The sequence below is a fragment of the Elephantulus edwardii genome, unplaced genomic scaffold (genome assembly GCF_000299155.1).
Source record: "Elephantulus edwardii isolate Elephantulus edwardi_28Jun2011 unplaced genomic scaffold, EleEdw1.0 scaffold00102, whole genome shotgun sequence".
NCBI classification, from domain to species: Eukaryota; Metazoa; Chordata; class Mammalia; order Macroscelidea; family Macroscelididae; genus Elephantulus; species Elephantulus edwardii.
In genome coordinates, this window is record NW_006399852.1 from 349,298 (window position 1) to 361,748 (window position 12,451).

A 12,451-nucleotide genomic window follows, 5' to 3' on the forward strand; every position below is an offset into this window, starting at 1 on the left:
TGCTTCTGTAATGATTACATCCTTGGGAATCCTGTGAGACAATTCTATTCTGACATACTTTGGGCATGTTGCAAGGAGGGACTGGTCCTTGGATTGGGACATCATGTTTGAGAGAGTGGAGGGACCACACAGGAGAGGAAGATCCTCAATGAGATGGATCAATTCTGTGAGTGGAGTAGTAGGAATGAGTGTGTTTGAGACAGCGAGGTTGGCACAGGATAGAACAGCATTTAGGGCTCTTGTACATAGGATTGCTATGAGTCGCAAGCAACTCGATGGCACATAACAACAACAACAACCACCTATGAAGGTGCTGTGAGTCCACATGGACTCTACAAAAACAGATTTGGGCTTTGTTTGCTTTTTGCCAAAAACACAGAAGGAACCCATACGTACTGATTCTTGGGTCAGTGCCTTTGTATATCATAAAACACATTATTTTTTGTAAAAATAAATGTATTGGCGGACCTCGGGTGTCATGTCGGCTCTGAGGCGGCTGGCGCCTTTCGTTCGCGTCGGAGGCCAGCTCTTCCGAGGCTGCGGCAAGCGGACTGCTGGGGGCGTGGGCGGCGGCGTGCACATCAAGCCGTCCTACCGCCAGTTCCCCCAGCTGACCCGGTCGCAGGTGGTCCTGGCCGAGTTCTTCAGCGGGACCGTGTGGTTCTGGATCCTCTGGCGCTTCTGGCACGACTCGGACGCGGTGCTGGGTCACTTTCCTTATCCCGATCCTTCCCAATGGACAGATGAAGAGCTGGGCATCCCCCCTGATGATGAAGACTGAGGACTGCTTTGCCCGCTGACCAGTGGGTGTGCCCTGTGTCCCTGAGCTGCGAGAAGTGATGGATTTCAAATTGTAAACAAACGCTAAATTAAAATGGTCCAAACAGGAAAAAAAAAAATGTATTTGGCAAGGTTACACAACTAGGCAATGTGCATCAAAAATAGAGCTGGAGTCGTCAGAATTCCAGCTCCAGACTCTGAAAATGTATTAACTTTGAAGCAAACTGTTTAGAGGACATACGGGGAAAGGTTTAGAATAACAAACTGGTACATCAGTGGAAGTATTTGCACGAGAATTTAAAGAGTGGTTTGTTTTGTGGGTTGTTTGGGTTTGTTTTTTTTTTTTTAACATACACAGTAAAACAGGTCGAAAATAGCGCTTATGGCAATTGGCTTTCAATTCCTGGATGATATCACAAAGAAGGCGATGGAAATGGCTCATTGACACTCCCCTTCAAGCAGCGCCCAGAGCACGTGCCTTAGCTGTCATGCCTAGTTATGCATCCGCCTTAAAGTGTGCCTGCACGCTCAGGTGTCCTTACAAGGAATTTCTCTTGCTTTGATTTTATTTGGAGATACACACACACACACGTATATATGTGTGTGTGTATAACTATTTTATATTGAGGAATTATACACAAATACATTTTCTAGATATACCGATGTTGCAAGGTAGGAGAGGGTCTAGCTCAGGGCCATGTCATGTTTGCATATTTGTTAGCGACGCCACCGTGAATTAGGGGACCCAGCTTGCACCCGCCAGTTTAGGACAGTCAATCCGCGCGAGAGAATTGGCTCTCTGCAGCCACCGTCGTCCCCAGCAGGCCTGAACCAATCAGAGTCCTGGGAGGAAGGGGCGGGACTGAGAGGCGCGCGTGGCGCTTCTTGCAGTGAAGGCTGGAGTTGCTTCCAGAATGAAGGATATTTATGCTAAGTTTGTGTCGCAGAAAATCAGCAAAACCCGCTGGCGACCACTGCCGTCGGGCAGTCTGCAGACCGCGGAGATCTTCGCTACGGGCTCTTGGGACAACGAGGTACTCCGGCGCCCGGGCGGGGGTCCCTGCCTCCTCTCCCGGGTCTGGGCCCCTAGCGCGCGCCACCTTTGCCCTGCGTCCTTTCCCCTGGTTCCTTCACCTCTCTTCATCCCCTTCTGGGCTGCCTGACCTTCGGACCACTTTGCATTTTCAACTCTTAACCATACTTTTTTTTGGGTCGGAAGTTATTTTGAAGTTGCCTGAAGCGAGTAAAATTCTTGATTTCCAAAGTAGACTACTGTCTTCAGACAAAACTTTGTCTTACAGGAAAATTCTGTTTTGCTGTGGTTAGTTGGAGATGCTGGAAACGTGGACTCTGATGGAGGGCTTGAAAGAGAGCATCAGATACTGTGTGACATCGGACACCACGGTGATGTCATGGATTTACAGGTGAGCTGGTGTAAGAGCCACGGAGGGCTTTATGTAACAACGTGGAGTGATGCGCTGAACCTTAAAGTCTATCTGAACTTTACAAGAAACAAGGTTCTCCGAAGGTTACTTGATCAGCCATCACATAACCACTTGGTGGCAGAATCAAGTTTTAAGATTTTATTTAAGAAAATTATCTTTTTTGCCAAAACATGGAAACAGCCCAAATGTCCAGCCACAAACGAATGGATTGAGAAAGTATAGTACACTCACACAAAGGAATATTATGCAGCACACAGGACCAATAACTTTGTGAATTATTACCTAACTTGGGAGGGACTGGAGAACATTATGCTGAGTGAACTCAGTCCCATAAGGATAAATATTGTATAAAACTGTTATTGTAGAATGAGTATAAGGATCCAGGAGGGGTGGGAGAGGCTGGAAGCAGAGAGATGTGCAGGGGAAGGGGGGGATTAATCATTGGGTTGGACAGTTTGATGGGGAGGCTAAGGGAAATTGAAAGAATTTGTTCAAATTTGTATTTGAATTTTGTAAATAAACGAGTAGAAAAATTCAAAAAGAAAAAATATTATTTAAAACTAATTACAACTTTTGAAAAAAGCATGTTTACCTTTATGGAAAAAAATTAAGAAAATTTGAATTGCATTATAATTTATTAAATACCCACTTACTATGGTGCCATGTGTCGTTTGGGGAGGTTTAAGTTACTGTAATTCTCTTATGTCTGTGAGTCAAGTATTGGGCTTTTTCTTTTACCAGTGAGAATTTTGAGACCAAGGTGTTCCATTGAACATATGCCTGATAGGAAACAGTATCCAGGGCACTTCATATAGGTTTGCTTTGATTGAAATCAACTTCTTATACAGGGATTTGTACTGTTTTGCCAAGAAAACTTTGTTAATTTCACCCAAATCTTAAAACCAGTAGTAGGATTGCCCCAAATTCTAATTGTAGGACTGGAAGCGAGTATTCAAATTCAGGGTTGTTTGGCTTCAGTGTCCCTCCATTTTATACTACAGGAAATTGTTTCACCGTAGGAATGATAATTTTCTAAAGCTTTATTACAGGGATCCAACATTGAATCATTTATATGTGAAGGAGTTTAAGGAAAGTCAGCTCTTTGTTGATTGTTTTGCATGGAAATGTTTTCATTTTGTATATTAACTTGACTTTTCACTTCAGTTACTGTATTTTGGGTTTGGCACTTAAAAGCTCTTATGAAATTGTAACAGAGTTTACTTCTGTTTGAATTAAACAAATTGACTTACTTCCTACTAATATTTTTCAATCTATAGTAAGCAGGATTTTTCTACTTAGTTTTTAGACCAGGAAAGAATTGTGACTGCCTCGTCAACAGGATCTGTGACGATTTTCCTTCACCATCAGAAGGACCAGGTAAAGAGCCCATTATCTGAAAACAGAATTTCTATTTTCCTTCTCTTCAGGAATACTACGTTTAGTAATCACACGAAGAATAGCATGAAGAGGGAAAGATCTCTTTTAATACAGTGGAACTTCTGATAGGGGAATTTTAGAACTATGGAAGATCTCTAGATATTTTGAACCCACTTGTAGGACTGTGGGAGAAAATCTTCACAGTCTACTTCCATTAAGATTACAGACAAGAAGGGAACTCTGGTGGCGCAGAGGCAAGAACCTGCACTGCAGTCCTGCAGACACGCAGTTCAAATCCACCAGGTACTACCTGGGGAAGGAGAAACAATCTCCTCCTGTACCAGTCAGATCTGATTTGATGGTACATGAAAAAAAAAAAAAAAAGAAAGAAAGAAAAAGGCAGGGGAAGATTACAGACAAGAAAACTCTGCGGAGCAGTTGTACTTGAATGTGGATTGCTCTGAGCCAGAATCAACTTGACAGTTGTTTAGGTGTCGTCCAATCAGCAACAGGATTTATTTATTTCTCTAATTGAGATTGTATATCCCTTATTCTTTAAAATAAATTCTCTTCATTTACTAATAAGTTTAGTGATGAGGAAGGATAGAAGGAGAATTGATGCCTTTGAGCTATGGTGTTGGAGAAGTCGAATATACCATGGACAGCTAAGAAAACGAAAAGGTTCGTCCTAGAGAGGGTTAAACCACGCTGCTCCTTGGAGTGAAGGATTCTGAAGCTTCATCTGACATACTTTGTACATGTTGCAAGGAGGGACCAGTCCTTGGAGAAAGACGTCATGCTTGGGAGGGTGGAGGGACAATGCAGGAGAGGAAGACCCTCTATGAGGTGGATTGATTCAGTGACTGTGGGTAGGTAGGTGAGTTGGAGAAAATGAGATTGGCACAGGATAGATCAAGGTTTAGGCCTGTTGTACATAGGGTCGCCCTGAGTCGCAGGTGACTCGACAGCACATAACAACAAGTTTAGTAGGTTGCAGTTGAATTTACTGTAATTCTCGTTTTTAAATTCTTTTCCAGAAAGCAAGCATTTTTCTAGCTCAGATGCTGTGGAGGAGAACAGAAACAGCTACTTTGCTTCTGTAGTTAGAGAACCCAGGTTTTAATTAGAAGAGATGATATATTTTATGAAAACTGGACATTTTCTCAATTCTAAGCACAAGTGTGATGACCTTCAAAGTACAGTGGGGATGATAATTTTTAAAAATAGCCCAATTTGCAGTAACACAATTCAGCTTTACGTTGTTGGGAGAGAGAGCTTATGCAGGTTTTGAAATTAATAAAGGCACCTTACTAATATATTTTTGTTGTTTCTGTTATGTGCCTTCAAGTTGCTGGCCACTCATAGTGACTCTACATACAGTAGCTCTGAAGCCTGCCCAGTCCTGAGCCAGTGACACTGACACACCTACCCCCATTGCCCTAGTCACTATCAGTCCGTCTCATTTGGGGTGTTTTTCTCCTGTGCTGTCCGTCTACCCTTCCGAGCATGATATCATTCTCCATGGATTAGTCCCTCCTGGCTAATTTAAGATGGAGCTTCAAAATCCTTGCCTCCAAGGAGAAATTTGGTTTCACTCTCTCTAAGACAGACCTGTTTGTTTTCTTGGCGGTCCATGGTATGTTCAAGATACTTCTCCAGCACCACAGCACAAAGGTATCAATTCTTATTCTGTCATCCTTAGTCATTGTCTGGCTCTCTGATGCATAGCAAGTAATTGCAAAGACCATGGACTGGATTAGGTGCACCTTAGTCTCTAGACTGACATTGTTGCTTCTTAGTACTTTGGAGAGGACCCTGACAGCAAATTTACCTAATGCAATTCGTCTTTTGATTTCCTGAGTGCTGGTGCCAAAAGTGTTGATTGTGGAGCTGAGCAAGGTGAAACTGTTAACAACCTCCAACTCTTTCCCCATCCATCATGGTGCTGCCAGTTGGCTCGGTGGTGAGAATCTTTGTTTTCTTGATGTTGAGCTTCAGTCCATATTGAAGACTACAGTCCTCGACCTACTGTAGCAAGCACTTCAGCTCCCCCTCAGTTTCAGCAAGCAAGGTTTTGTCATCTGCATAACGTAAGTTGTTGATGAGTCTTCATTCTGATGCCACATTCTTCCTCATATAGCCCAGCCTCCTGAATGATCTGTTCTGCGTGTATATATTGAAAAGGTAAAGAGATAATATGCATCCCTGATGCACTTCCTTCCTGATTTTGAACCATTCAGTGTTTGCCTGCTCTGTTCTGAGGACTGTTTCCCGGTCCACATAAAGTTTTCACTTGAGAACAATCAGATGTTCTGGGATTCCCATTCTCCTCAAGGTTAGCTATAATTTGTTATGATCATCAGAGTCAAATACCTTTGCATAGTCAATGAAACACAGATAGATATCCCTCTGTTACTCTTTGCTTTCTGCCAAGATCTATCTGACATTGGTGATATGTCCCTAGTGCCCTGGCTTCTTCTGAACCCAGCTTATATTTCTGGTAGTTCTCTGTCAATGTACTGTTCCAGTTGTTTCTGGGTAACATTCAGTAGGATTTTGCTAATGTGTGGTATTAGTGATACTGTACGATAATTTCCACACACTTTTCAGGTCAACTTTTTTTTTTTTGTAATGGAAATAAATACGGATCTATTCCAGTAAGTTGGCCAAGGAGTTGTCCTTCAGATTTCTTGGCAAACCTGATGAGCACAACCAGGGCAGCATCTGTTTGTTGAAATGTGTCAGTTGGTATTCTATCAATTCCTGGAGCTTTATTTTTTACCAATTCCTTCAGAGTAGCCTGCACTTCTTCCTTTATCACCAGTGTCTCTTGATCATATGTTGTTTCTTGAAATTTTTCTGTGCCATCCAGTTCTTTGGTACAGGACTCTGTACTCTTTCCATCTTCTATTTCCTGAGTCATTCAATATTCTACCCATGTTGTTGTTGTTGTTATATGCCATCAAGTCGTTTGCGACTCATAGCGACCCTATGTACAATAGCCCTAAACCCTGCTCTATCCTGTGCCAATCTCACTGTCTCTGACACACCCATCCCGATTACCCCAGTCACTGAATCAATCCACCTCATAGAGGGTCTTCCCCTCCTGCGCTGTCCCTCCACCTTCCCAAGCATGATGTCCTTCTCTAAGGACCGGTCTCTCCTTACAACATGTCCAAAGTATGTCAGACGAAGCCCCAGAGTCCTTACCTCCAAGGAGTAGCCTGGTTTAACCCTCTCTAGGATGAATCTGTTTGTTTTCTACCCATAGGATCCTCAATTATTACAACTCGAGGCTTGAATTTGTTCTTTAGCTCTTTCAGCTTAAGAAATGCTCAGAGAGTATGGCCCTTTTGATTTTTGTACTCTAGGTTTTTTGCACATTTCATTATAATATTTTGCTTTATCTTCCCATGCTGCCCTTTGAAATCTTTTAAGCTCTTCAACTTCATTATTTCTTCCCTTTGCTTTGGCTTCTCTGCGCCCTAGTGCAATATTCAGAGTCTCTTCTGACATCCATTTTGGTCTTTTCGTCTTGTCATGACCTTTTGTGTTCTTCCTGGGTGATACTCTTGATATTCTCCCACAACTCATCTGGTTTTTGTTTATTAGTGTTCAGGGCCCCAAACCTGTTCTCAGGTTTGTTTTTAAAATCAGGTGGGATAGTCACAGTGTCAAATTTGGATTCCTGTGGATTTGATTTGGCCTTCTTTAGCTTTAATTTGCATATGATTATCAGCACCTGGCCTAGTTTTCACTGCAGATATTGAATTTCTCTAATTATTCCTCCCACAGATGTAATCAGTCTAATTCTTTTGTATACCATCAGGTGAAATCCACGTGTATAGTCTACATTTATATTTCTTATAAAAAGTATCTGCTCTGACTAAATCACTGATTGTACAGAATTCTATCATTTTATCCCCAGCCTCATTTCTGTCACCCAAGTCCATGTTTTCTGACTACCGATCCTTCTTCCGGGTTCCCAATTTTGCATTCCAGTCACCTATTATTATTATTAATGAATTTTTGTTGCACATTTGATTGATTTCTAACTGCAACAATTGGTTGAAATAATCTATTTCCTCTTCTTTTTTTTTAATTTTTATTTATTTATTTATTCTTTTTATGTGTGTACTGTCAAATTGGATCTGACTGGTACAGGAGGCGATTGTTCCTCCTTTCTTCAGCAGAGCATCTGGTGGATTTGAACCACGCACCTCTGGGATTGCAGTGCAGTTTCCTACCACTAGGCCACCAGAGCTCGCCTATTTCCTCTTCTTTGGCTGTTGGTGCATAAATTTTAATGGTGGTAGTATTAACAGGTCGTCCTTGTATGTGTATGGATATTATCCTGTCACTCATGACATTGTATTTCAAGATGAATCTAGAAACAGCCTTTTTAACTATGAAAGCAACTCCATTTTTTCTCACCTTTTCATCTACAGCATAATAGATCATATGATCATCTGGTTCAAAATGTCCCCTGCCAGTCCATCTCATTTCGCCAATATTTATGCATCCCATTTCTTTCTTAATGATATCCAGTTTTTCTTCATTCGTTCTTCTCACATTTCACATTCCAGTCATTAATTTCTGCTTACAACTGTTCCTCTTTGTTTCCAAATTTGAGGGCTCAGTCTCAGTTGTCATATCAGTTTGTCTTCTCTAAGGGTGCTCTATTGGTTTTCGAAGGCCTGTTATACTTTGGAAGTGGAAGGCCAATCCTCCTTCCTAGTTTGTCTAAACTTGGATGCTTAGCTTTGGAACAATATATGATGCACAAGCGCTTTAGTGAAAGGAACAAATGGTTATCCCTTACAGAGATAACCATACATGCAGTGCCTTCTCCCTGCATGTGTGTCTTACCCTTTCCTTTTCTCTGTTTGCATCGTTTGCACTCCCTGCTGCCCCATCCTGCACCCCCTCTCCCCAAGCAACCCTTTGATATGATGGCTTGGGCCACAAGTTACTTCTGTGATGTCTTGTACCTCACAAAGTCACTGATCTCTTATACTGTACCTAAAATATTAAAAGCCGATAGATACTGTTAAGGAATTTATTAATAGAGTAATTTAGAAAGCACTCTAGAGATGTATTTCTTAGGTTTAGACTCATTCCCTTTAGAGTTTAAAGAGTTGTGTTTGAACACATAATTATTTAACACCTAAATATCTTCAGTAGGATATGTATAGCATGGTATTAACCAACATTCATTTTAAATCTAGCTCTGTATGCAGAAAATAATCACTAGACTTTAATACCTGGTAACACAAAAGAGAAAGAATGATTTTTCTAGGAGGATGTCAGGCAGAATTTGAAAAGTTTTTGGTAGGTTCCTAAGGACCAACTGTGGTTAACGGTACCCTCATGTCTCACACCTAGACGCTCTCAGTCAGCCATCAGTGGACAGCAGCTCACTGCCACTCTGGTCCGGGCAGTCTTTCCTACAGCAGTGCCCCGTGTACAGGCATTGTGTGCAACAGCCCAGAAATAGTCACAGTTGGGGAAGACGGAAGAATAAATCTCTTCAGAGCTGATCACAAGGAAGCAGTGAGAACTATAGGTAAGAAATAATTATTTTTTTTTCTACGTTACATAAGTAACACCATGCTGGGTATTTTGAGAGATGAGATTTTTTTATCAAGATAGTATCTTGGAGAGAGTTTTATGGATGTTGTTGTTGTTATGTGCCGTCGAGTCACTTGTAACTCATAGCGACCCTATGTACAACAGCCCTAAACTCTGCTCTATCCTGTGCCAGTCACACTGCCTCTGACACACCTATCCCGATTACCTCAGTCACTGAATCAATCTACTTCATAGAGGGTTTTCCTCTCTTGTGCCATCCCTCCACCCTCCCAAGCATGATGTCCCTCTCCAAGGACCTGTCTCTCCTTAAAACAGGTCCAAAGTATGTTAGACGAAGCCCCAGAATACTTGCCTCCAAGGAGCAGCTTGGTTCAACCCTCTCCAGGATGAATCTGTTTGTTTTCTTGGCAGTCCATGGTACCCTCAATACTCTTCTCCAGCACCACAGCTCAAAGGCATCAATTCTCCTTCTTAATCATTGTCCAACTCTCTGATGCATAACAAGTGGTTACAAAGACCATAGCCTGTATCGGATGCACCTTAGTCTCCAGAAAGTCAGCAATGCTCTTCAGTACTTTGGAGAGGTCCCTAACAGCAAATTTTCCCATTGCAATATGTTTTTTGATTTCCTGGCTACTGGTGCCAAGAGTGTTGACCATGGAGCCAAGCAGACTAAAGTTGTTAACAATCTCAAGCTCTTCACCATCCATCCTAATGCTGCCAGTTGGTCCAGTGGTGAGAATCTTTGTCTTCTTGATATTAAGCTTCAATCCATACTTAAGGCTGCAGTCCTTGACCCTCTGCAGCAAGCATTTCAGGTCCTCCTCAGTTTCAGCAAGCAGAGTTGTGTCATCTGCGTAATGCAGGCATCACACTTCTCATATTGCCCAGCCTCTCGGATAATCTGTTCTGCATACAGGTTGAAAAGGTATGGAGATAGGGCACATCCCTGGCATACACCCTTCCCAATTTTGAACCATGCAGTGTTTCCCTGCTCTGTTCTGATGACTGCCTTCTGGTCCAAGTATAGGATTCACAATAGCACAACCAAATATACTGGGATTCCCATTCTTCTCAGAGTCCGCCACAGTTTATGATCCACACAGTCAAATGCCTTTGCATAATCAATGAAACACAGATACACATTCTTCTGGTATTCTCTGCTTTCAGCTAAGATCCATCTAACATCAGCTACCTCGTACCACGACCCCTTCTAAACTCAGCTTGGACTTCAGGCGGTTCTCTGCTGATGTGCTGCTCCAGTCATTTTTGGATAATTTTCAGTAGAATCTTGCTTTCATGTGAAATCAATGATATTGTTCTATAGTTTCCACACTCTGTTGGGTCACCCTTCTTTGGGATGGGAACAAATATAGATCTCTTCCAGTCAGTTGGCCAAGTGGTTGTTCTCCAGATTTCTTGGCACAACTTGGTGAGCACATCCAGGGCAGCATCTGTCAACTGAAGTAAGTCAATTGGTATGCCATCTATTGCTGGGGCCTTATTTTTTGCTATTTCCTTCAAAGAAAAAAAACATAATAACAGAGGTTGTTGCTCAGGACTGTAGAGTCAGAACCGACCCAAAGCTGACCCTCTGGTGGATTTTCAGAGGCAGTTAATCATATGGGAGGAGATTGCCCGTCCTTCTCCAGCTGAGCAGCAGATGGCCTTGAACAGCATTCCTTCAGGATTGTAGCACAGCTTCTTGCTACTACAGAGGAGAGAAGCCTTGTTCGTTCTTTCTTTCTTTTTAACTGTAAGAGATTATTCACAAAGCATTAGGAAACACAACAATTAATGTCGGTTATTGTTCATAAGTAATAGTAGAAAGATAGTATATCAGACAAAGGGAATTACATAAGTAGAAGAAGGCTATTCAGAAAGGCACAAAATGTGTAGTTTGAATGGACTTTATTTAGGTCTGTAGGAGAAGTGAAATGAAGCAAAGGTCAGTTGAGATTAAGTTGTGAAGATTCTTTAATACAGAGCTTTGTGGTTTACATTTTGTTAGAACCATAATTAGGGACCTGCTGAAAGATTTTGAGTGGATCATACTTTAGAAGAATGTATTTTAGTGTAATGTTCTCAACTATGTTTCATGGTTTTTGTTTTGTTTTTTAAATTTTATTTTTAAAAAATACTTTATCATCCTGTCACTCTGGACCTCTTGAATCACAATCTAGAGGCTGACTCAGGTTTTTTGAGCGTAAAGGCTGTTCTCAGTTTTTGGTTTTATCTCCGTTTTTTTGTTATAAAACTTTTTTAACTTTACAAAAAATTCTTGGGCATACAATTTGTTTATTTGGCAGGAGCATGGAAAGGTGCTACTGTAAGTGAGAGGCTGAAGTGGTTTTACTGTTGTGTAACAAGGACTGTTGTTGGCATAGCTGATTAAGGTGCTCATGTAATCATGGTTTTGATATCTGTATGTGTTGCGAGAAGAAAAGTCTTGGTGCCCACAAACTGCTTCCCAAATCAGACATGATAATGTCTATCATGTATTTAATTACCGCTGTGAATGGGATACAGACAAACCTCAAGGTGTAGCTCCATTGTCATTCAAGAAGCTGGACTCTGTGAAGAAAAATATGGCACCAGGATCAGAGGACGACTCACAAACAGCCTACATTATATAGATGACAGAACTTTACTTCCTGAAAGTGAGAAGGATTTGAAACACTTGGTGCATAAGGTCAAAGATGTGGATTACATCTCAACATTAAAAAGTCAAAAGTCGTGCTCGCTTCGGCAGCACATATACTAAAATTGGAACGATACAGAGAAGATTAGCATGGCCCCTGCACGAGGATGACACGCAAATTCGTCAAGCGTTCCATATTTTCGACCCTGAAATTAACGAGTCTGTAACGAAGGCTAACTCCTTTCACCTACAAATTTCGTCTTTGGATACAAAGGTAAGAGTGGATAGGAGGGACTGTTTAAAAAGAGGCAGGGAAATGAAGAAAAAAAAGAAAAAGTCAAAAGTCCTGACTACTGGGCCAATAGACAACATCATGATAGATGGAGAAAAGATTGAAATAGTTGATGACTTCCTCTTACTTGGATCCACATTTCACCCTCAGCACCAATAATCAAGAAAGCAAAAGATGTATTGAGCAAGGCTGCTGTTAGGGGTCTCGTCAAAGAACTAAGGAACAATGAATGATGTCTGTCTGAAGTCTAATCCCATATACTTAATACCATTGCTGTGTATCTGAGAGCTGGACAGTGAATTAGGATGACAGAGGAAAAGTCGA

General features: G+C 41.6%; 1 protein-coding gene and 1 pseudogene across 1 annotated transcript in view; both read left to right on the plus strand.

The window, feature by feature from the left end:
• Positions 1 to 478: 478 nt before the first annotated feature.
• LOC102872191 lies at positions 479 to 781 on the plus strand (annotated as a pseudogene).
• Positions 782 to 1,667: 886 nt separating this feature from the next.
• The window catches only part of NUP43 (nucleoporin 43kDa), a 23,939-nt gene continuing 13,155 nt past the window's right edge, over positions 1,668 to 12,451 (plus strand). The window contains exons 1-4 of the mRNA XM_006891642.1: positions 1,668 to 1,814; positions 2,082 to 2,204; positions 3,525 to 3,602; positions 8,988 to 9,168. Coding sequence (XP_006891704.1) covers positions 1,695 to 1,814; positions 2,082 to 2,204; positions 3,525 to 3,602; positions 8,988 to 9,168 — 502 coding nt within the window. The 5' untranslated portion in view covers positions 1,668 to 1,694. The remainder of the gene's footprint in view (positions 1,815 to 2,081; positions 2,205 to 3,524; positions 3,603 to 8,987; positions 9,169 to 12,451) is intronic.